General features: G+C 41.1%; 2 protein-coding genes and 1 pseudogene across 6 annotated transcripts in view; 2 read left to right on the forward strand and 1 right to left on the reverse strand.

The window, feature by feature from the left end:
* The window catches only part of UIMC1 (ubiquitin interaction motif containing 1), a 133,214-nt gene extending 122,859 nt beyond the window's left edge, over positions 1 to 10,355 (reverse strand). Inside the window, exon 1 of one of the 4 annotated variants that reach the window (XM_072631108.1) lies at positions 10,328 to 10,350. In XM_072631108.1, the coding sequence (XP_072487209.1) occupies positions 10,328 to 10,338 (11 nt within the window). In that variant the 5' untranslated portion in view covers positions 10,339 to 10,350. Of the gene's footprint in view, positions 1 to 9,113; positions 9,260 to 10,327 lie in introns of those variants that run through there. The other 3 variants (XM_072631111.1, XM_072631112.1, XM_072631114.1) reach the window with 3 other exon arrangements.
* On the forward strand, positions 2,842 to 4,057 carry LOC140518748 (nucleosome assembly protein 1-like 1 pseudogene; annotated as a pseudogene).
* The window catches only part of ZNF346 (zinc finger protein 346), a 30,201-nt gene continuing 19,288 nt past the window's right edge, over positions 9,614 to 20,526 (forward strand). Inside the window, exons 1-5 of one of the 2 annotated variants that reach the window (XM_072631117.1) lie at positions 9,672 to 9,813; positions 10,729 to 10,886; positions 14,283 to 14,386; positions 16,058 to 16,153; positions 17,324 to 17,468. In XM_072631117.1, coding sequence (XP_072487218.1) covers positions 10,775 to 10,886; positions 14,283 to 14,386; positions 16,058 to 16,153; positions 17,324 to 17,468 — 457 coding nt within the window. In that variant the 5' untranslated portion in view covers positions 9,672 to 9,813; positions 10,729 to 10,774. Of the gene's footprint in view, positions 9,814 to 10,728; positions 10,887 to 14,282; positions 14,387 to 16,057; positions 16,154 to 17,323; positions 17,469 to 20,526 lie in introns of both variants that reach the window. The other variant, XM_072631118.1, reaches the window with a different exon arrangement.

The following is a 20,526-nucleotide window of genomic DNA, read 5'->3' on the forward strand; positions in this document are numbered from 1 at the left end:
CAGTTAACCCACTTCTTCAAGAGGTGAGGTCTATTCACTGGATAGGCATTACCTCATTTTCAGTGTGTACCTGAAAAGGCCTTAGCCTAAAAGGGTTAGAGTCTCCCCACTGCATCCTGGGCTATCTCCAAGTCATCCTGATTAATATCTGGTCACTGGATCCAGATAGCTCAGGAGGAGAAAGTGAGGCTGGTGATCCTGCACAGCCCTCCCTCACTCAAATCAAAGTCTACTGCAAGTCATGTCATCATTTCCCTGATGTCATGATCATCTTTGAAAACAAAGGACAAAACACAACATTGTTCTGCTCAGAAATTTTCAGTGGTTCCCTCTTAACTACTAAATAAAATTCAAATTCCCATCTAACATCGATAATCCTCCATAATCTAATACTACCCCATCTTTCAAGCTTTATCCCAGATTTGTTCCCCTATATATAATCTATACTCCCCTGAACTGTTCTCTGATTTGAATATATCCTGTACTTTTCTCACTTAGCCTTTGCTCACACTGTTCCCTAAACCTGGAATGTCTTCCTCATTGCTAACTTGTTCAATCACTTTTTGCAACACACACATGGGGTTTTCTTGGCAAAGACACTGGAGTGATTTGCCATTTCTTTTTCCAGTGGGTTAAGCAAACAGAGGTTAAGTGACTTGCGCAGGGTCACACAGCTAATGAATGTCTGAAGTCACAATTGAACTCAGGTCTTCCTGACTCGAAGACCAGCACTTTATCCATTGAGCCATCCAACTTCCTCTAATCTGCTGACTACCTACTCTTTAAATGCCACCTCCTTTAGGAGGTCTTTCCAGATTCTCAGTCCATAATGACATTCCAACTCCACATCCCTGACCTCACTTTGTGCTCTGTGCAACAACTCCAATATATTTGTTGTGTAAAAGCTGGCTTCACTTATATCATGCCCCTACTAAAATATAAGAGCAGCAACCTAAAACTTGGTATATTCACAAAGGAAAAATACATCTTCTTCAGAATAGGTAAAAAATATTTCTTAAATGAAAGATTTGTGCCCTAGAAGCTGAGAGCTTCTTGTTGCCTATAATTCATTAATACCTGAATCCATTAAGGAGAAACTCTGGAAAATTCAGTTCAATTCAAGCATTTGCCAAACCCGGTTTCTATGGAGCATGCTGGTACTTGGCAAGGGTCAGGGAAGTTGAGAGAATGGTACACAGAGCTGAATAAGATAGTTCATGTCTCCAGAGGTTCATAGGGTAGTCAATATAGTTCTACACACAGGGAATACAAGACGATTACCAAGTCCTTTAAATTCTATCTCTAAAAGACCTCTGGAATACCTACTTCCTCTCCACTCAGATGTTTCTGCCCTTAACACCTCTGCCTGGCCTCTTATAATAGCCTCCAACATGCAAAGTTCTTAAGATGTTATTCCTTTAATTTGGAAGTACACCCTAAAAGTCATAAGATGACCACTACTAGGCCTATGTCCAAAAAAGATCGAAGAGGGAAAGAAACCATATGCATAAAAATATTTATAGCAGCTCTTTTTTTGTGGTGGTAAAGAAGTGGAAACTAAAGGAATATCCCTTGTTTAGGGAATGGCTAAACAAGTTATGGTATGTGAATGTGATGAAATGCTACTGTGCTTTAAGAAATGATGATACCCTTTTTTTAAAGTGAAAGTGAAAAGAGCTGAACAATGTATAAACTCACAACACTGTAAAGATAACTTTAAAAGACTTAAGAACCCTGATCAACACAATGCCAACCATATTCTGTGACCACCTGGACCTATACAAAAGGGCATTTTACACCACAGAGGCATAAGCAGCTGACTCAGTTGCCTGGGCTCATTCTTCTTTGAATTTGTTGTTGCCTCTCATAGTAATAGAAGTAGCATTCCTTGAAGCTCTATCTTCCCTCAAGGACTGCCTCTCTGGATACAACTAAAGAGTGTGATGTAAAGTCAAGAAACATTTATTAAGTTCCTACAATGTGTCACGTACATTGCTACATGCTAAAGATACAAATAAAGACAATACTCACTCTCTGTCTAATGAGGGAGGCGGTGGATAGAGTGCCAGGGCTGGAGTCTGCAAGACTCATCTTCTCAAGTTCAGACACTTTACTAGCTGTGTAACCCTAGGCAGGTCATTTAATCCTGTTTCCCCCAGTTTCCTCATCTGTAAAATAAGCTGAAGAGGGAAGTGGCAAACCACTCTAGTATCTTTACTAAGAAAATCGAGTCACAGAATCAGACACAACTGAAAAACAACTGAGCAGATACAAATAACATATATGCAAAATAAAGTAGACCTAGTCTTAGAGGGAAAGCACTAAAGTTAAGGACTCAAAAAAAGCTTCTTCTTGGAGGTAAAACTTTAGCTAAGACTTGAAGGAAGCCACGAGGCAGAGATGAAGAAGAGAGTACAAGGGCATAGGGGATATCCAGTGAAAATGCCCATACTGGGGAAATAGAGCATTTTGTGAGGAACAGCAAGATAGCCAATGTCAACGAATAAGGTATGACATGACTAGAAAAAAAGAAAAGAGGTCAGATTATGAAGGACTTAAAAAGATAAAGGATTTTATATTTGATCCTGGAAGTAATAGGGAGCCACTAGAGTCAACTTTATAGGGGGAATGACATGATTAACCATGCTTAAGGAAGATCAGGTTCACAGCTCAGAGGAGGGCAGATTGGAACAGGGAAAGAGATTCCAGGTAGTCTTTCACCTCCCTCATCTCTTACTGCCTTGGCTGTTGCTGCTGCTGCCACCATGAGTCACAGCCTATGCAGCTCCAGTCACTTGGTCCCTGTAGCAGCTGCAGATCTTGTATATTCAGTCTTACAACATGGCTGACGTTGACAACAAAGAAACTGAATTTGACCCATAAGATATGGAAGATGTTGAAGAAATGGAAGAAGAAACTGGTGAAGATGCAAACAGCAAAGTTCGTCAGTTGACTGTTCAGATAATGCAAAATCCTCAGATTCTTGCAGTTCTTCAAGAAAGAATGGATGGTTTAGTGGGAACATCAAATGGATACATTGAAAGCTTGCCAGAAGTAGTTAAGCAGCATGTGAATGCCCTTTAAAACCTTCAGGTGAAATATGCACAGATAGAAGCCAAGTTCTATGAAGAAGTTCATGTTCTTGAAAGTATGCTGTTCTTTACCAGCCATTTTTTGATAAGAGAAGTGAACTCATCAATGCAATTTATGAACCTATAGAGGAAGAATGTGAATGGAAACCAGATGAAGAGATTTCAGAGGAAATGAAAGAAAAGGCTAAGCTTGAAGAAGAGAAAAAAGATAAAGAAAAAAGACCCTAAAGGAATTCCTGAATTTTGGCTGACTGTGTTTAAAAATGTTCACCTGTTCAGTGATATGATTCAGGAACATGATGAACCTATTCTGAAGCACTTGAAAGATATTAAAGTGAAGTTCTCAGATTCTGGCCAAACTGTGAGTTTTATATTAGAATTTCAATTTGAACCCAATGAATATTTCACAAATGAGGTGTTGACAAAGACACAACACATGCAGTCAGAGCCTTATGATTCTGATCCCTTCTCCTTTGATGGACCAGCAATTATGAGTTGCACAGGGGTCAGGTAGATTGGAAAAAAAGGAAAAAAAAGTCACTTTGAAAACTATTAAGAAAAAATGGAAACACAAGAGACATGAGACTGTTTGGATTATGACAAACACATTTTCCAATGATTCTTTCTTCAATTTTTTTTCTCCTCCTGAAGTTCCTCAAAGTTGAGATTTGGATGATGATGCAGAAGCTGTCCTGGCAGCAGACTTCAAAACTGGTCACTTTTTATGTGAGCATATAGTCCCAACATCAGCATTATACTTCACAGGAGAAGTTACTGAAGATGATGATGATTATGAAGAAGGTGAAGAGACTGATGATGAGGGAAGGGGAAGAAGAAGCTGATGAGGAAAATAATCCAGAATATATGATCCAAAGAAATATCCAAACCCAGCCAAGTGCAAGCAGCAGTGAGTAGTGTGTGCTGTGGCCTTGAGGATTACTGCATTGTCCCAGCCTAAACACAACTAGTAGTTACTTACAGTCTTATGTTTTGTATTTTCTTGGTAGAATCAAGTAAACAATTTTTGTTAAAAAAAAAAAAAAATGAATGTTTAAGAACCAATTCAAACTATAGGTTCATTCTACTTATTATTTTAATAGTATAATTTCTGCCAGATATGCAGAATGAAGGGAATCCCCTAAGACATGTCCATTGTTACATTGTTTGGTTCTTGTGAAGTCTTTTGTCATGTAGCTATTAGACTGCAGCTGCAAAAATAATCCAAACTGTTATTTGAGAGCAATATTAGGTTAGAAAAAAGAAATCCTTCTGAAGAACCAAAGTATTTTTTTCTGGCCAGTGGTTTAATGAGCTTAAGTCTGCTTGTACTTGCTATGCCTTCATTACTTGGTTAGAGAAATGCAGTGACTTGTACTAACTAGGAGATAAAGCATTTTGAGAAGAGACTAGTATACAGTTAAGAATTTCCAGTAAGTAGCCCTGACCCAAGGGGATGAGTGGGGTCTCAGTTCTAGCTTTCAGCATAGTCTGAAACCTGAAAAGAATAACCAGGCCAGGAATTTCAAATCAAAGAAGCATAGGCAGTTTCATTATTCTCAACTAGCAGAGCTTTCTATCTGATTGATAGTGGTCAAGTCCAGAAACTGACTACAGGAACTTCTAACCAAAGATAAGCTGATACACATGTTACTCTAACCCAAACAAGGGTGAAGTTGCAAGATCAAAAACTTGTAGAATTCAGAGCAGGAGGGCAATGATCAGACTTTGCCCTGAATCAGACCACTTTAGAAACACTGAAATCTTGCAAGTCCCCATCTTGAACTGTCCTTGGAAGTCTTTAAGTAACATATCAATACCCCAAGAATTGGGGACCAGCAGAACCAGTCTAGATAGTCTTTCCCAATCATACAGGACTCAGTCCTAACATAAAGTTCAAAGTCGGAAGAATGAACAAAAAAAGAATCCCACCACAAAGAATTATTAGATACTCTTAAAATACAAATCCAGGAGAAAAGAACAACTCCATAACATCTACAAGCAAAGCTTCAAGGAAAAACACAGCCTGGGCACAAAATCTATACAAACGAAGGAAGAGGGTAGAAGAGCAGGTAAAACTAAAATATTACTCTTATCTGAACTAGTCAAAGGAGAGAAGAATGAATATACACAACTGGGTCTAGAAATATATTTCATTCAACAGGGAAACAAGGGAAGGAGGAGAAATGAGAGGAAGGAAAAAAGGAAAAATTAAGTAAAGATTTAATCCTAAATGAAACAAACTCTTTTAAGTATGTACAAAAATATTTATAGCAGCTTTTTTCAATGAAAAGAAACTGGAAACTGAGGAGGTGACTATCAGTTGGAAAATACTGTAAGAAATTATGAAGGGAATGGTTTCAGAGAAACCTGGAAAGACATATGAACTGATGCCAAGTGAAATGAGCAGGACTAGGAGAACAATTTAAAGAATAACAATTTTGTAAAGACAAACAATTCTGAAAGACTTAGGAACTATAATTAGGACAGTAATCAACTAAAATTCCAGATGACTCACGATTAAAAATGCTACCCACCACCTCACGGAGAAGTGATAGACTCACTGTGCAAATTAAGACTTTATTTTTTCTCGAGGAATGGAACCAAGATGGAGGGGCAGAAGCAGGGACCTACTACAGCTCTCCACCCAAACCTCTCAAAAAAACCTGTAGAAAATGACTCTAAACAAATTCTAGAGCAGCAGAAGCCACAAAATGACAGATTGAAACAAATTTCCACTCTAAGACAATCTGGAAGGTCAATGGGAAGGGTTTATTGCACCAGGCTGGGAGCAGAGCACAGTTTGGCATGACATGAACTGAATGAGAGCAGGCCTTAGGGGACTGAATCACTGGCAGCTGCTGTAGATTCCAAACTTTTCAACACGCAAATGCTAAATACAGCTTCAAAGGTCAGTGGGAAGGGTCTCTCACCTGCCTGAGAAGGGAGTGGAGTCTGGCCCCAGCCCCAGAGTGGCAGTAGCCACTTAAGAAGTGAAAGCTGCTTCTGGAGTACTCCACTTAACAAAGCTCAAAAGTTGAGTAACTGGCTGGGAAAATGAGCAAACAGGGAAAAAAACTATAGGTTTCTACAGATTATAGGTTCTTACTTTCTGGGTAAAGAGAGATTTCTTACATTATTGGTGATGATGAAGATCAAAATATACAGCCAGAAGAAGACAACAAAGTCAAAGCTCCTGCATCCAAAGCCTCTAAGAAAAATATGAATTTGCCTCAGGCCATGCAAGAACTCAAAAAGGATTTTGAAAATCAAGTAAGAGAAGCAGAGGAAAAATTGGGAAGACAAATGAGAGTGATGCAAGAAAAGCATAAAAAACAAGTCAACAGCTTGCTAAAGGAAATACACAAAAATGATGAAGAATACAAGGCCTTTAAAATTAGACTAACCTAAATGGCAAAAGAGATCCAAAAAGCCAATGAGGAGAAGAATTCCTTAAAAAGCAGAATGAGTCAAATGGAAAAAGAGATCCAAAAGTTCACTGAAGAAAATAATTCTTTAAAAATTAGAATGGAGCAAATGGAAGCTAATGACAATGTGAGAAATCAAGAAATTATAAAACAAACCAAAAGAATGAAAAAATAGAAGACAACATGAAGTATCTCATTGGAAAAACTGACCTAGAAAATGGATCCAGGAGAGATAATTTAAAAATTATTGGATTACCTGAAAGTCATGATCATAAAAAGAAGCTCGACATCATCTTTCAAGAAATTATCAAGGAAAACTGCCCTGATATTCTACAACCAGAGGGTCAAATAGAAATGGAAAGAATCTACCTAGCACCTCTGGAAAGAAATCCCAAAAGGAAAACTCCTAGGAATATTGTAGTCAAATTTCAGAGTTCCCAGGTCGGGGAGAAAATATTGCAAGCAGCCAGAAAGAAACAATTCAAGTATTATGGAAACACAATCAGGATAACACAGAACTTAGCAGCTTCTACTCTAAGGGACTGGAGGGCTTGGACTATGATATTCCAGACATCAAAAGAGCTAGGATTAAAACTAAGAATGACCTACCCAGCAAAACTGAGTATAATACTTCAGGGCAAAAAAATGGATATTCAATGAAATAGAGGACTTCCAAGCATTCTTGTTGAAAAGACCAGAGCTGAATAGAAAATTTGACTTTCAAGTACAAGAATCAAGAGAAGCATGAAAAGGTAAAGAGAATAGAGAAACCATAAGGGATTTATTAAAGCTGAACTGTTTACATTCCTAAATGGAGAGATGATATATGTAACTCATGAGACCTTTCTCAGTATTAGGATAGTTAGAGGGAATGTATACATATATGTATACATACGTGTATATACATATATGTGTACATATATATATAAAATTTATATATACAAATATATATATAAAAGGAGACAGAGAAACAGAGACAGAGAGACAGAGAAAGAGAGACAGAGGGCCACAGGGTGAGCTAAATATGAAGGGATGATATCTAAAAAAGAAAATTAAAGGTTGAGAGGAACATACTAGGAGAAAGAGAAAGGGAAAGGTAGAATGTAGTAAATCATCTCACATAAAAAAGGCAAGAAAAAGCTTTTACAATGGAGGGGAAGGGGAAGATGAGAGAGACTGAGCGAGTCTTCCCTTCAGTGGATTTGGCTTCAGGAAGCAACATACACACTCAATTGGGTATGGAAGTTTATCTTACTCTACAGGAAAGCAGAGTTGGGAAGGGGATGAAAGAGGGAAGATAATAGAAGGTACAGCATATTGGGGGAAGGGGTAATCAGAAGCAAACACTTTGGTAGAGGGACAGGTCAAAAAAGAGAATTGAATAAATGGAGGGCAGACGGATAGAGGGAAATATAGTTAGTCTTTCACAACATCACTGTAATGGTGGTGTTTCAGACGACCACACAAGTATAACCTTTATCAAACTGCTTGCTTTCTCAATGAAGGTGGGTGGGGAGGGGGGAAGGGAGAGAATATGGAATTCAAAGCTTTAAAGATGTTAGAGGCTGTTTTTTACATGCAACTAGGAAATAAGATACATAAGCAATGGGATATAGAAATCTACCTTACCCCACAGAAAAACAGAAGGGAAGGGGGCGGAGCGGGTAGAAGGGAGGGCAGATTGGAGGAAAGGGCAATCAAAATACATGCTGTCTTGAGGTGGTGGTAAGGGAAAGATGGGGAGAAAATTTGAAATTCAAAATATTGTGGAAGTGAATGTTGAAAACTGAAAACAAATTTATATGAAAAAAAGATTTCATTTTTTCTTTTTGGAGATGGCCAGTGTAAGAATTTGTTTTGCTTGACAATACATGCCTGTAACAAGTGTTTTGTTTTTCTTTCTTTTGTTCTTTGTGGAGGAAAGAAGAGGGGACAGGGACAAGTGTAATTTTGTTGCTTGAAAAAAAAATTAATTAAAAAAGAAAAACCATCAGCACAAGCATAGGAGTATACAATAACACTCCCCATTTGCCTTTGAAAAGCTACCGAATTTTCACACGGTATTTAAAAGTTAACATGGCACTGAAGTTGGGGGGGAAAGTGCTCCTATTATAAAGTTGCAATATCTGGGCAGACAGTATCTCAGATGTCTCCAAACCATAGGTTATCCTTGGTGAAGTAGCAGCTTCAGATCTGTTCAGTGTCCAGGTCACTTACTACAGTAAAGTCATTTATAACCTTTGGTTATTGCCATGGTTCCCAATGGAGACTATAGAAACTGATGGGGAGGAGGAGAGACTGGAAACTCGAAAAGCTGATTATTTTGTTTTTGTTTTCCAAAAGAAATTCTTCACCCATGTGTTGATCTAGTTCATGCCACGCTCGTAGAATAATCTTATTAGGGCAATTTCAAGGCTGGACAGTGAGTTAACACGCCCCCCTGGTGAGCTCCAACCCGTTTCAAGGGATGGGAGTTCTCCCAACTTACCAAGAGCAGCAGTAACAACAGAAGGAGATTTCATTTTCAGTCGGGTATAGATGGCAAACCCTGTCAGCTTATCTACCCAATCATGTTTCCTAAAGAACTTTCTCTTACCTGCATAACACCCCACCTTCAATTGTATCTGAGGACGGAGGTCATCTTCCCAAAGGGAATGTGTTTGAGGGCCTGTTTTCCATCTTTGTACACTAGTGCCCTCCGGGGCCCTTGCCGTAGCAATCGCTTCCCAATTTTTTTTAATTGAGGGGAGGTGGGAGGTAGGCCCGAGGCCACCCACGGCCCGGAGCTTTTCCATGGGTTACTTTTGGGTGGGACTTGAGTCAAGTTTCCCCCCTTCTCTCTAGGCTTAATCTTCCCAACTCTTATCATGGCGGTTGAACCGAAAGGTTCCTGCTGGCCTCCCTGGCTCTTAAGAGTGTATGATTCTCTGACTCCCGTGCCCAGAGAGCTCCCCGCCTCATAAGGCCCACTGAACCCTTCGAAAGACGCAGGTGTTCCATCCGCCAGGGGCCCGCACGCCCTGTCGCCCGCGCATCTCGCGAGATGAGCCTTTGGCGCCCACCTGAAATCTCGCGGTTGCAGCCGCCGTAGTGGCGGGGAGAAGGGGAGGAAAAAAAAAAAAAAAAAAAAAGACCACGGCCGTTGTTCTCGCGAGATCCGCGGCCGGAGCTGGGATTTGGGGCTCGGGACGGGGGCTGAAGCCGGTTCAGGCTGCGCTCAGCGGGGTCTTCGGGGAAGATGGCGGACGTGTCTGGCAGCAACGGTGACACGGCGGGGCCCGTGGGGAAGGAGGCGGGTGAGTCTCGGGGTTGGCTTGAAGCCAGCGGAGACGCTTTGTTCACTGTGTCCCCCGGGGCCCATTCATTCCGCCCCCTGCAGTAGAGGGAAGCCTCCCTTGGACACCCTCCATCCCCTCCGAGCCCCATCTCCCGCCTCCCCTGGACCCAAGCCTTACTATCTTGACCGGCCCTTAACAGCACCTGGCTATCGAGTCCTGATCCCACTGAGCTTGGCCCTTCCTGGGACTCTGACCGTGGCCTCACCTGGACCCCTCTCCCCTAGCCTTACGTCCTGGACTGCCCCAGCCTCACCTGGACATCAAACCCCCGCATACTCCACCCTCCCTCTCATTCCCCTGCCGCCCCTTCCTAACTGACCTGACTGCCCCCCCCCCCCAACCTCACCTGGACCTCATATCCCGCGCGTGGGGTTGGGGGGGTAAGGGGTTACTGAGTCTCAAGTCCAGCCTCACCTGCATGGGTTCTCCCCGCCCCCCCATCCTAACTGCCTAGATTGGCCCCAAGCCTCACCTGGACTTCATCCTCGCAGGGAGGGGGCGAAGCGCGCGGGACCACTGAACTTCAAGCCCAGCCTCCCTTCTGTGGTTTATCCCCGCCCCACCCCCCATTCTAACTATCCCAACTGGCCCCCAGCTTCACCTGTGCATCATACTGGTGCGTGCGCGTGCACACCCTCCCCCACTCCCCTTGAGCCCACGCCTGGCCGGTACACCCAACGTCCCCACTGAGCCTCACATCCAACCTCACCTGGATTGCTTCTCTCCTGACCCCACCCATCCTAACTGCCCTGATTGATCCCTAGATTCACCTGGACATTCTCCTTGCCCTCTTACTGCCCAGTACTGCCCCCAGCCTCTCGTGGACATCTTTCCCTGTTTCCCAAACCTTGCTTTTTTTTCATTCACCATTAGCTACACCTGGATATTGAACTCTCCCTACTGTCCAGACTTCACCTCCATGGCCACCTTCTCCTGTTCCCAGACTTTACTGTCAACAGATACACCTGGATATCAAACCCTGATCTCACTGATCCTGAAGGGGAGGGGGTTGCCTCCCTCCAGCCTCCTAGGTATCTTCCCCTCTCTCCTAATCTTACTTCTTGGACTTATCCAGCCTCATCTGAACATCATACCGCTTCCCCACCCCTGCTCATACACCTTATTCTCCACTGAAACCTCACATCCTGCCTCACCTGGGCACAGCCCCTACTCCATCTCCTAAGCATTGCATAAGAGCTTTCAGGCTCTTCTGTTTTCTCTCCCTGGCATAATTGTCTTCTAAGGGTCCCCACTCCTACAACTATCATTTTTTTCCTCACAGCTTACCCTGCTGAGACCAACTCCAACCTTTACCCAACCTGCTGGGCACCTGGACATTATAAGCTTCCTCTACATGTCCTACTCTTACCCCCTCTAATCACTGGATCAGTCTTACATCCAGCAGTACTGCCCCTTTCCCTATTCCTAGGGCTAATATGTCATCCCTCTCTTCTACTCTGTTTTCTGGAAATCTAAACCTTCTTCCCTTCCTCTATTCTCTCATATCTTCCTTGTGTCAGTGCCTTGGATGTGCATGTTGACACCCTTGTCTGCACCCTTCTACTTTTCTGTTTTCCAAGCTGTGCCCCCTCTAATACCAAGTTATGAGAGTTCAGTATAGAAAGGTTAATAAGATAGACCAGTGATTATGTAAGACAGGTTACATAAGGGTCATAAAGGGGTTCTAACTAACTGCTTTCTGAGTTCTCGCTTATGGCTTGCAGACTGGGGAATGGGGCAAGTTTCTTGGAGCAGATTTATAATCTGGGCCTTGAAGTATGGATAGGAATTTAACAAAACTTAGCAAGGGAAATGAATGGTTACAGTACATAGTGCAGTACTTTAAAGTTTGCAGTTCACTTCCATGTTTGCAGAGATAAAAGGGAGTGCATTCTAGCTTGATGAAACAAAGGTGACAAGGTAAGAAGGTATGGGATTTATACAGGAAAAAAACAATAGTTCAGTTTGGCTGCAGTGTGGTTTGGGGGGCTGGGAGGCAGTGTGAGATAAAACTCTAGAGATAAATTACAGACAGATCATGAAGTTCTTAAATAACAGACTGAGACTATTTTGGTCTTGATCCTTCTGTAGAGGAAAAACATTGACTTTTGAATGGGAAGAACTGTTTTTGAAAAATGGCTCTGGTAACAGTTAATAGGATAAACTGGAAAAGGATAAAAGTAAGATATCTTATGTGGAAATTTGCTTTGATGTACATTAATAATAATAGCTGTCATTTCTACAAGACTTCATACTTTATACACACAAGTCTACTCCCTGATCCTGTGCTCACAACAAACCCCTTGAAATAGGCAATGCAGTTATTCTCATTGTCAGGGAGGAAAATAAGGTTAAGTGAAATGAATTGTCACAAACTGTCAAGGTCACAAAACTAGTCAATGGCAGAAATGGAGAGGAGGTAGTAGAACTGGTAGGTGGCTTTCCAGCTTAGTACTTTCCCCTGCTGTACCTCAGCTACTTTCCCTTGTGGGAAGTCCTATGAATTTCTATGGCTTGTTAGAAGACCAAGTTGAAATTTAGTAGGGATGAATGTAAAGTCCTACACATGGGTAACAAAAAGTTAGTCTCATAAATACAAGGTAAGAGAGGGATGGCTACACAGCAGCTTGTCCAAAAAGATCTGGAGACCTAGAGTGGACTATAAGCTCCCTCTGTGTCTCCAATATGCTATGGTAGTCAAGGAAGCTAAGGCAATCTTAGATTACGTTTTGATATCCAGGAAATGGGAAGCTATAGTCCTGCTGTACTCTGCCCCGCTATGACCACATTCAGAATATTCCAGGTACCACATTTTAAGAAGAACATTGGTAAGCTAGAGAGTACTCATATAAAAGCAACCAGGATGGTAAAGGGCATCCAGTCATATCATATGGGGATTAGTTAAAGTAGGGATGGGGAACTAGGAACATTTATCTTGAAGAAAAGAGAGGAAATAGGATGTCTTCAAGAATTTGAGGGTTATTACATGGAAAAGGAATTAAATTTACTCAGCTTGTTCTGAGAGCAAGAACTAGGAGCAATGGGTGAAAACTTCAAAAGGACAAATTTGGTCTTACTTGATGTAAGGAAAAAGTTCCTAACCATCACACTCTCAAAAAATGGAATCTGCTGCTTTGGTAGTTAATCACATAACCACTTATGGATATCATTGGATGTTGTAGTGGAGGTTCTTTTTGTTAATGTACATTTTGGACTAGATGGCCTTAGAAGTCTCTTTTAACTTCAGGAGTATATGATGTTCTTTCAGTAAATAGAGATAAAGAGAACCTAGACCAGAAGTGAGATAGCAGGAATAAAGAAAAAAATGGATTCTGGGGTTATTGTGAAGGTAGAATCACCAGGACTTGGTTACTGATGAATATGAACAAGAGGGAGGAATCAGATGACTGAGGTCTTGAATCTGGGTGACTGGGAGGTTGGTGGCGCTATTATAAGGTTCTTCACTCTTGACACTTCACACCCTCAAATCCGCCTTTGTCCACCTGTCTCCCAAGCCCTCCTTCTTTACCTTCAACTCTTAGAATCCCTCCCTTCAAAATCTGGCTCAGGCATCATCTTCTCCCAAAAGATTTTCCTGATCTTTCTCCAATTGTTAGTGACCTCCCTCCCTGAATACTTTGTATTTAACTACATTATTGTTATTCTTTTATGTTCTGTATATATTGTGTATGTATATCTCCCTTGATAAGGCCAGAGCCAGTTAACCTTACCTGGCTCTGTAACTTCTTAACAAGTGTGTTAATAAAAGTATTACAAAAAACACTTAATAGTTGTATGATCATGGACACAGCACTTGACTTCTCTGAACCTCAGTTTCCTCGTATAAAATGCAAATTTGGTCTATGTGGGAGGTGTTCTGTTTTTTTCTTTTAAAGTTTTATTGATTCCTTTTGCTTTTTACATGAAACACATCTAAACCCCACCCTACCATGGAATTCTGTCTTGTAGAAAACTCAGTCAAGCAGAATCAAACGATACAGCTAATGCATTAGACAAAAGTAGACTATCTCACATCAGTGCTTCCTCATTTCCCAACTAAGTGTCAGGAATGCCTTCTGTAAACTTTAACTATGACAGAAATATGATTTACCATTTGTAGATTTCAGGGACGTCCATACAACCCTGTCCCAGATAGAATAGAAAATTACTTCTTGCATACCAAAGAGACAGAATTCTTAGTTCCTTTGGCAGAATTGTGGTAAAAATTAAATCAAATGATTTCCCAATTTGACATTCTGCCTGCCTTTATAAGGAAATCTAGAATGCTATGCAACTGTTTTTGCTGCTTCTCTGTTGTCAGTATAGAGTAGAGGATATACTGATCAGTTCTGAAGGGGACTGTGTCATATTATGACCTTGTGGGATGGGTATGAGACAGTTAACATGACTTTTCTTTTTCTCCACAGTGGATCGAATGATTCAAGAGAACAACCATTTGTTTACAGATGTCCAGTGTAAAGTGTGCAATGCAGTACTCATTTCCGAATCTCAGAAACTCGCCCATTACCAGGTATCATGCAGTGACCATTTAAGAGAACTATAGGGGCAGCTGGGTGGCACAGTGAATAGAGCACTGGCCCTGAAGTCAGGAGGACCTGAGTTCAAATCCAGCCTCAGACACTTGACACTTACTAACTTTGTGACTTTGGGCAAGTCACATAACCCCAATTGCCTTACCTTCTTTTCCTCCTCAAAAAAAAAAAAAAAAAGAGAGAGAGAGAAAACTGTAGTTATTCTGTAGACCTGTTCACAACAGTTCAGAAGTAAGAGCGGGAAAGACACCTGGAATCGATTTCCAGGCTTCTCTTTAGCTTACCAAGTTTGAAAGGTGACATTCCCTGCTAGCTTCTTAGATCTAGTGTCTGTGTATCCATAGATACACAGTAATTCAACCATGAGTCTTGGTTGTCAGGCGTTACTGACTTTAAGTTTTGTTCCCAGGCATGCAAGTTTCTCCTCTTGGAGCAGACCAGGGGAACCTTGCCCTTTTGCCTTTCACTCTTTTATTAAATCCCAAGCCAAAGCGCCATGTCTTTTGGGCTTTCTTGGTCCCTGAACTTTGCTAACTGAGTTCAGTCTGCCATGCAAGAATTCTGTTTATTGTTCTCCATCTACTATTTCAGGGTACCCTGGTTCCCATATTAACTTTTCTTACTTCCCTTCTACTCCTATCATTACACTCTCCAGAAAACAAAAGTATGTATCTAGGGTTTCTTAACAAGGTAAAAGAGACTACATTAAAAATCAGGGATAGATCATTAGAAGTATCTAAAAAATAAATCACTTGATTCTAGGCTAGATGACTCTCAGTTTGCAAACCTATATACTACACTAAAGTTTTCCCAGGCTTATCCTAGTGGTCCCACTCCTTCTGCATGGAGTATCCCAAATGAAAATGGCATTTTCTCAAACTGAATTTGGGGTTCTTCCCCCATTTCTCCACCTTTCACCTCTGGACTTAGCTCATTGGTCCAGTCTTCTAATCCCAGCACCACTTTCAAGTCAATCAGGAAACTACCAAATGATTTTTGCTACTTTGTTCATACGTGACCACACTTAGCTAATTAGATATATATACTCTCACCCCTCCCCCCTTTTCCCTTTTAAGGAAAGAAGGCTGCTTGGGATAGGAGGAAAACCTCTGCAGTGGGTGTCAGGCAACTGGGTCAAGTCCCAGCATAACCACTGATAAGCTGTAATATCCAGAGCAAGTGACTAAGTGACTTTTCCCTCACTTGTATGTCTTCCTTCTGTAAAATGACAGGAATGGACTAAGTGATCTCTAAAGTCCCTTCCAATTCTGATGTCTTTTCATTCTATGAACAGACATAGAAATACGAAGAAGCAAATAGGATAGTTCTCATTACTTGAGTTAGAATTCAGCCCAACATAAAGGGCACTCCCATGTTCACAGTGTACAGCCCCTTCTCTTTACAGTATCTTTGCTTAGGTGACAACTTTCGTATGCCTCATTTTCACTGTATTATATCTGTTCCCTCAATCACTGATTATTATGAGAATGAATTGTATGGGTTTTTTTTTTTTTAAATAAAAATCTAACAATTAATCTGAGGTCTTTGGAGAATATTCTAGATAGATAAATGTTATTAACCAAGCACTATTGTATAACATTGAGTTAAAAAAAAATTTTTTTATTTTCTTTCTCCTGGGTTCTTTCCAGAGCAAGAAGCATGCAAACAAAGTGAGGAGATACACATCTATTCACAAAGAGGAGGAGTTTAGTGATGGGAAAAAATTGAAGCTAGATTCAAAACAGGTAATAATAGCAGGCTTCCCAAGGTAAGGGAGACCCATCAAAACAAAACATTCCCCTTCTGGAGTATGTTGGAGCAGGGAAGGGAGTTAACTTAGTGGGTGCTCATCTATTTTCCCAACAGTATATGAACACCAATATTCCTCAGAGGTTGTGTGAGAGGGCTGCCAGGTAACCAGTGATCAAGACAGCAATCTGAAAATGTGAACCCCCTTGTCAAAACCTCATTTCTCAAGTGTCCCAGTTCATGGAATGAGGAGACACATTAGAAGCCCAGGTTTATGGTCTTCCATTTCATTTCATTTTAAAGAAATAAATTCTGAATCTGTAATAGTTTTCCAACAGTAAAATGTACTTCTACTTAATTTTGTAATTAGGGTCTAATTAGGCATAAATGTGTTCCAGAAATTCCCATCTTTCTCTCTCCAAATCAAGGAGTCTGTCCTCTCTCCTCCAGGCATTTAACTATATGCCTGGAACTGTCTTTCTAAATCAAGAGGGCAGTGTAAAGCATTGAAAAGATCACTGGCAAGGCTTTAAGGCCTGGGGTCATCTGCTAGTTTTGCCACTCAGGAGCTGCATGGTCATGTTCCCTCTCTGAATCTGTTTCCTGATCTGTGAAATGGAATTATTTATCAGACCTACAGTGAAAGAAAGGGTGGAGGAGATCTGTGGGACAAGGTATCGGCTAAGGGATGTATTTGAGGGGCTGTCATAGAAAGAATGCTGGGTTTGGAGTCAGAGGACCTGGTTTCAAATCACAGATTTTGCTGCTTGCTGCCTTTGTGACCTTGGATAAGTCACCAAATCTCTCTGGGACTCAGTTTCCTAATTCTTCTATAAAATGAGGGAGTTGTCCTAAATGATTTTTAAGGATCCTTCTGGTGCAGAATCCTTTGACCCTTTCATCCTTGCTTTGCCTCCATCACAGGGCTATTGTGAGACTCAGATGATCAAAAGCACTTTGAAAATTGTCGATTATTCTACATGTAAGAGGGAGCATTATTTCTGAGCCATTTGTTCTCCTGGTTACCTTCTTTGAGCATTTAAGCCAAAATTAAAGCAGAGATGAGGCCAGGGCCTTACAGACTGAGGGTGGGGTGGAACTGTCTTGTTTTCTAGCCTGGTCCCTGTAATAGCCAGTAAAAAGGCACCGTTCTCCCTCCTGAGCAGGAGAGCAGCCATGGCGATGACAGGGATCGGTGCTGTGCCATCTGCAACATGACCTTTTCTTCCCCCATCGTGGCCCAGTCTCACTACCTGGGGAAGACCCATGCCAAGAACATGAAGTTGAAGCAGAGTAACTCCCAGGCGGAAGGTACTGCTCTTTCCCTGCACCATCTTCATGCCTGAGGATGGGATGGGGCTGATGGTCAAAATGAAATCTTTGGGGGATGGCTTAAAAATAATCATGAAGCAAGGGCAGATCCACTCAACCAAATTGCTCATTCAGCAAAGAACTTATTAAACACCTGTTGTGAACAAGGGCTAGTCACTGGGGATTTAAAGATAGATATGGCAAAGACCTTGCTCTCCCAGAGTTGACAGTCTAATAGAGAAAGACATTTAGGCCAGAGCATTAAATATGACAAATATCTCTAATTCAGTAGGATAGGGAAATAAGTGCAAAGAAGATTTCCCTTTTACCAAGAGAGTCAGAGAAGATGTCATCGAATGACACATCTGAGTTCGGCTTTAAAGGGAAAGATTTCAGGGGTACAAGGTGGAAGAAAGGAGGGAGGGAAGTCTCTTCCAAGCTTGGGGGTTGTCATGAGCAAAGACAGACAAGACAATAAGATGAGGGTGGAATGAAGAATATATGACTGTTTGGAGTGTGAAGTATGGTTGGAAAAGTTGGTTGGAGCCAGTCCAACATATAGGACTTTGAATTCTAGATTCAAGGATTTATGCTTTATTTGGTAAAGACGGGAAAGCCACTCAAGGTTTTTGAGTAGCAGAGTGATATGATTGGAGGCATCTTTAGGCAGATTATTCAGATTGCAGTGTGAAGAATAGAAGGGGTTTTATTGGGTTTGGAAAGATTGACTCAAACTAGCCAAGGCAAGAGTAGATTTCATTTGACAGTTATTTAGTACTTATGTACAAGGTACTGTGCTGGGAAACAGGAATGCAGAAATTGTAAAACTGTAGTGTCCCTTCCCTTAAGGAGCTAGGGAAATGTGATCTGTACAAAGAAAAATAGAATATAGAACGCAAAGTAATTTTGGAAAACTTGAGGAAGAAGACATTTTCAGCTGTTGAGATCAAGAGATGTTTTATGGAGGAGTTGGTGTCTGAGCTGAGCTTTGAAAAAGGGGAAGGATTCTGAAGGGAAATATAGTAGGACATTTATTGGGAGCATTGGGAAGGCCTGCTGGAATGAACAGAAATGGGAGAAAGCATGGCAACTTAAGGTGACTTGCCAGTAATAGTATAGTTTGAAAGATAAGCTTGAATGAGTGGGAACAATATGAAATGATGCTCTCAGAGTAAGTTGTAACCAGGCTCTAGGATCTGAGGTCAGAAGAAAGTACTGTACACTCCAAGCATGGGGAGACATCTTGGTGCAAATTCCAAAAGCAGAAGGTGGAGGGAGGGTCAAGTTTGAGACACAGCAAATAACTGAAATGACTGGAACATGTATAGTTTGTAGAGGAGAGCTGTATGAAATAAGTCTAGGAAGATGGGGAGAAACAAGATTGCTGAGGGCATTATATGTTAGGAGTTTGTATCTTCTCCTTTAAGCAGTAGGGAGCCAGTCTTTGAGCTGGTGAGTGACATGGTCAGACCTGTGCCTTAGCAATATTATTTCAACAGCTCTGGAGGATTGATCAGAAAAAGAAGAGACTGGAACCAAATAGGATATTATTTAGAAAAGCTGTTAGAGTAATCCACTTGCAGCTTGACGTAGGTCTGAACTAGAGTGATGACAGTGTGCTTAGAGAAGAGGTGGCAGATTCAAGAAATGTACAAATATAATTGAAAGGATTTGGCATCTGATTGGACCTGAGGATGACTGGACATGCTTATAACATTTTACATATTGTATCTTATTTAATCTTCACAGTAACCTGGTGTGAGGTAAGTAATGCAGTAAGTAAAGTTATTATTATTCCCATTTTTTAGATAAAGAAGTAGAGGAAAAGTAATTTGACCATGGTCATGCCAAAGCTTGAGTCTAAGTCTCCTAATACCAAGTTAAATGTTTTTAAGGAACTTGGCCACCTAACCTCTCCTAGGACCAGATGGACTTTTCTCTGCAGGAGCTTCATGGCCCCACTCCTTTGTCTGGAATTAGAATGAGTTGTTGAAAGTGCAGAAGTTCTGTGGGTATATTAAGAGTATGGTGAGAAATTCCCTCCTGCCTCTTCCACTTCTATCTTCTCTAACAACTTTGATCTTCCCCAGTCACTGTGTGCTCAGACTTGAAAGCAAAATCCTCCTCTTTTTGGAGTGTGCAGGTCATACCCTGCTTGCTTTTATCTGCAAATGCAGCCTTTTCTTATTGAGACAGGGAGATTGCCTACAAAAGCAGAGAACTTCAGTATTGCTTTCGTTGTCCAGCAAGCTGTGTTTTCAGCTATTAGGAATTAGTTTCCAGTCCACGTGGTTTGAAAATAGATTCCTTTAACTTCTCACTATGGGGATTCATCCCTGGGTTTCATTTACCCTATTAATACCAGGCTTCCTGTCTTAAGTACCTTCTTTGAACTCATGAAAAGGAGTGATGGATTGATATCCTTAGTTTAATTTTTGGTAGTAAGTTGAAACCTCCATTTTGTTTTGGACTAAATAGCATAACTGTATTCATGATATTCATTATTTCATGAATAATTAGATTACAAATCATGGCCTAAAGAGTTTAGGATTGTAGAATTTTAGGACTAAACTTCCAGACCTAGAAAGGACCTTAGTGATTGTTTGATCTAAGCCTTATTTGAAGTATAAATTCCATCTATAAATCTACATGACAAGTGATCTACCTCTACTGAAGGGGAGCTCATTGCTTACTAAAGCAACTCATTCCATTTTTTGAATGTTTTAATTAAATTTTTCTTTTATATGGAGTGAATATCTGCTTCTTAGTAACTTCTCTAGGACAGCTAGGTAGCACAATGGATAGAGCACTGGGCCTAGAATCAGGAAGACTCATCCCCATGAGTTCAAATCCAGCCTCAGACACTTTCTAGCAGAGTTACCATGGGCAAGTCACTTCACTGTTTGCCTCAGTTTCCTTAGCAGTAAAATAGGTTGGTGAAGGAAATGGCAAACCACTCCAGTATCTTTGCCAAGAAAATCCCAAGTGGCATCACTAAGAGCTGGACATGACTGAAACAACTCAACAACAACAAAATAACTTCCCTCCAGTGATCCTT

Source organism: Notamacropus eugenii, chromosome 1 (assembly GCF_028372415.1).
Source record: "Notamacropus eugenii isolate mMacEug1 chromosome 1, mMacEug1.pri_v2, whole genome shotgun sequence".
NCBI lineage: Eukaryota > Metazoa > Chordata > Mammalia > Diprotodontia > Macropodidae > Notamacropus > Notamacropus eugenii.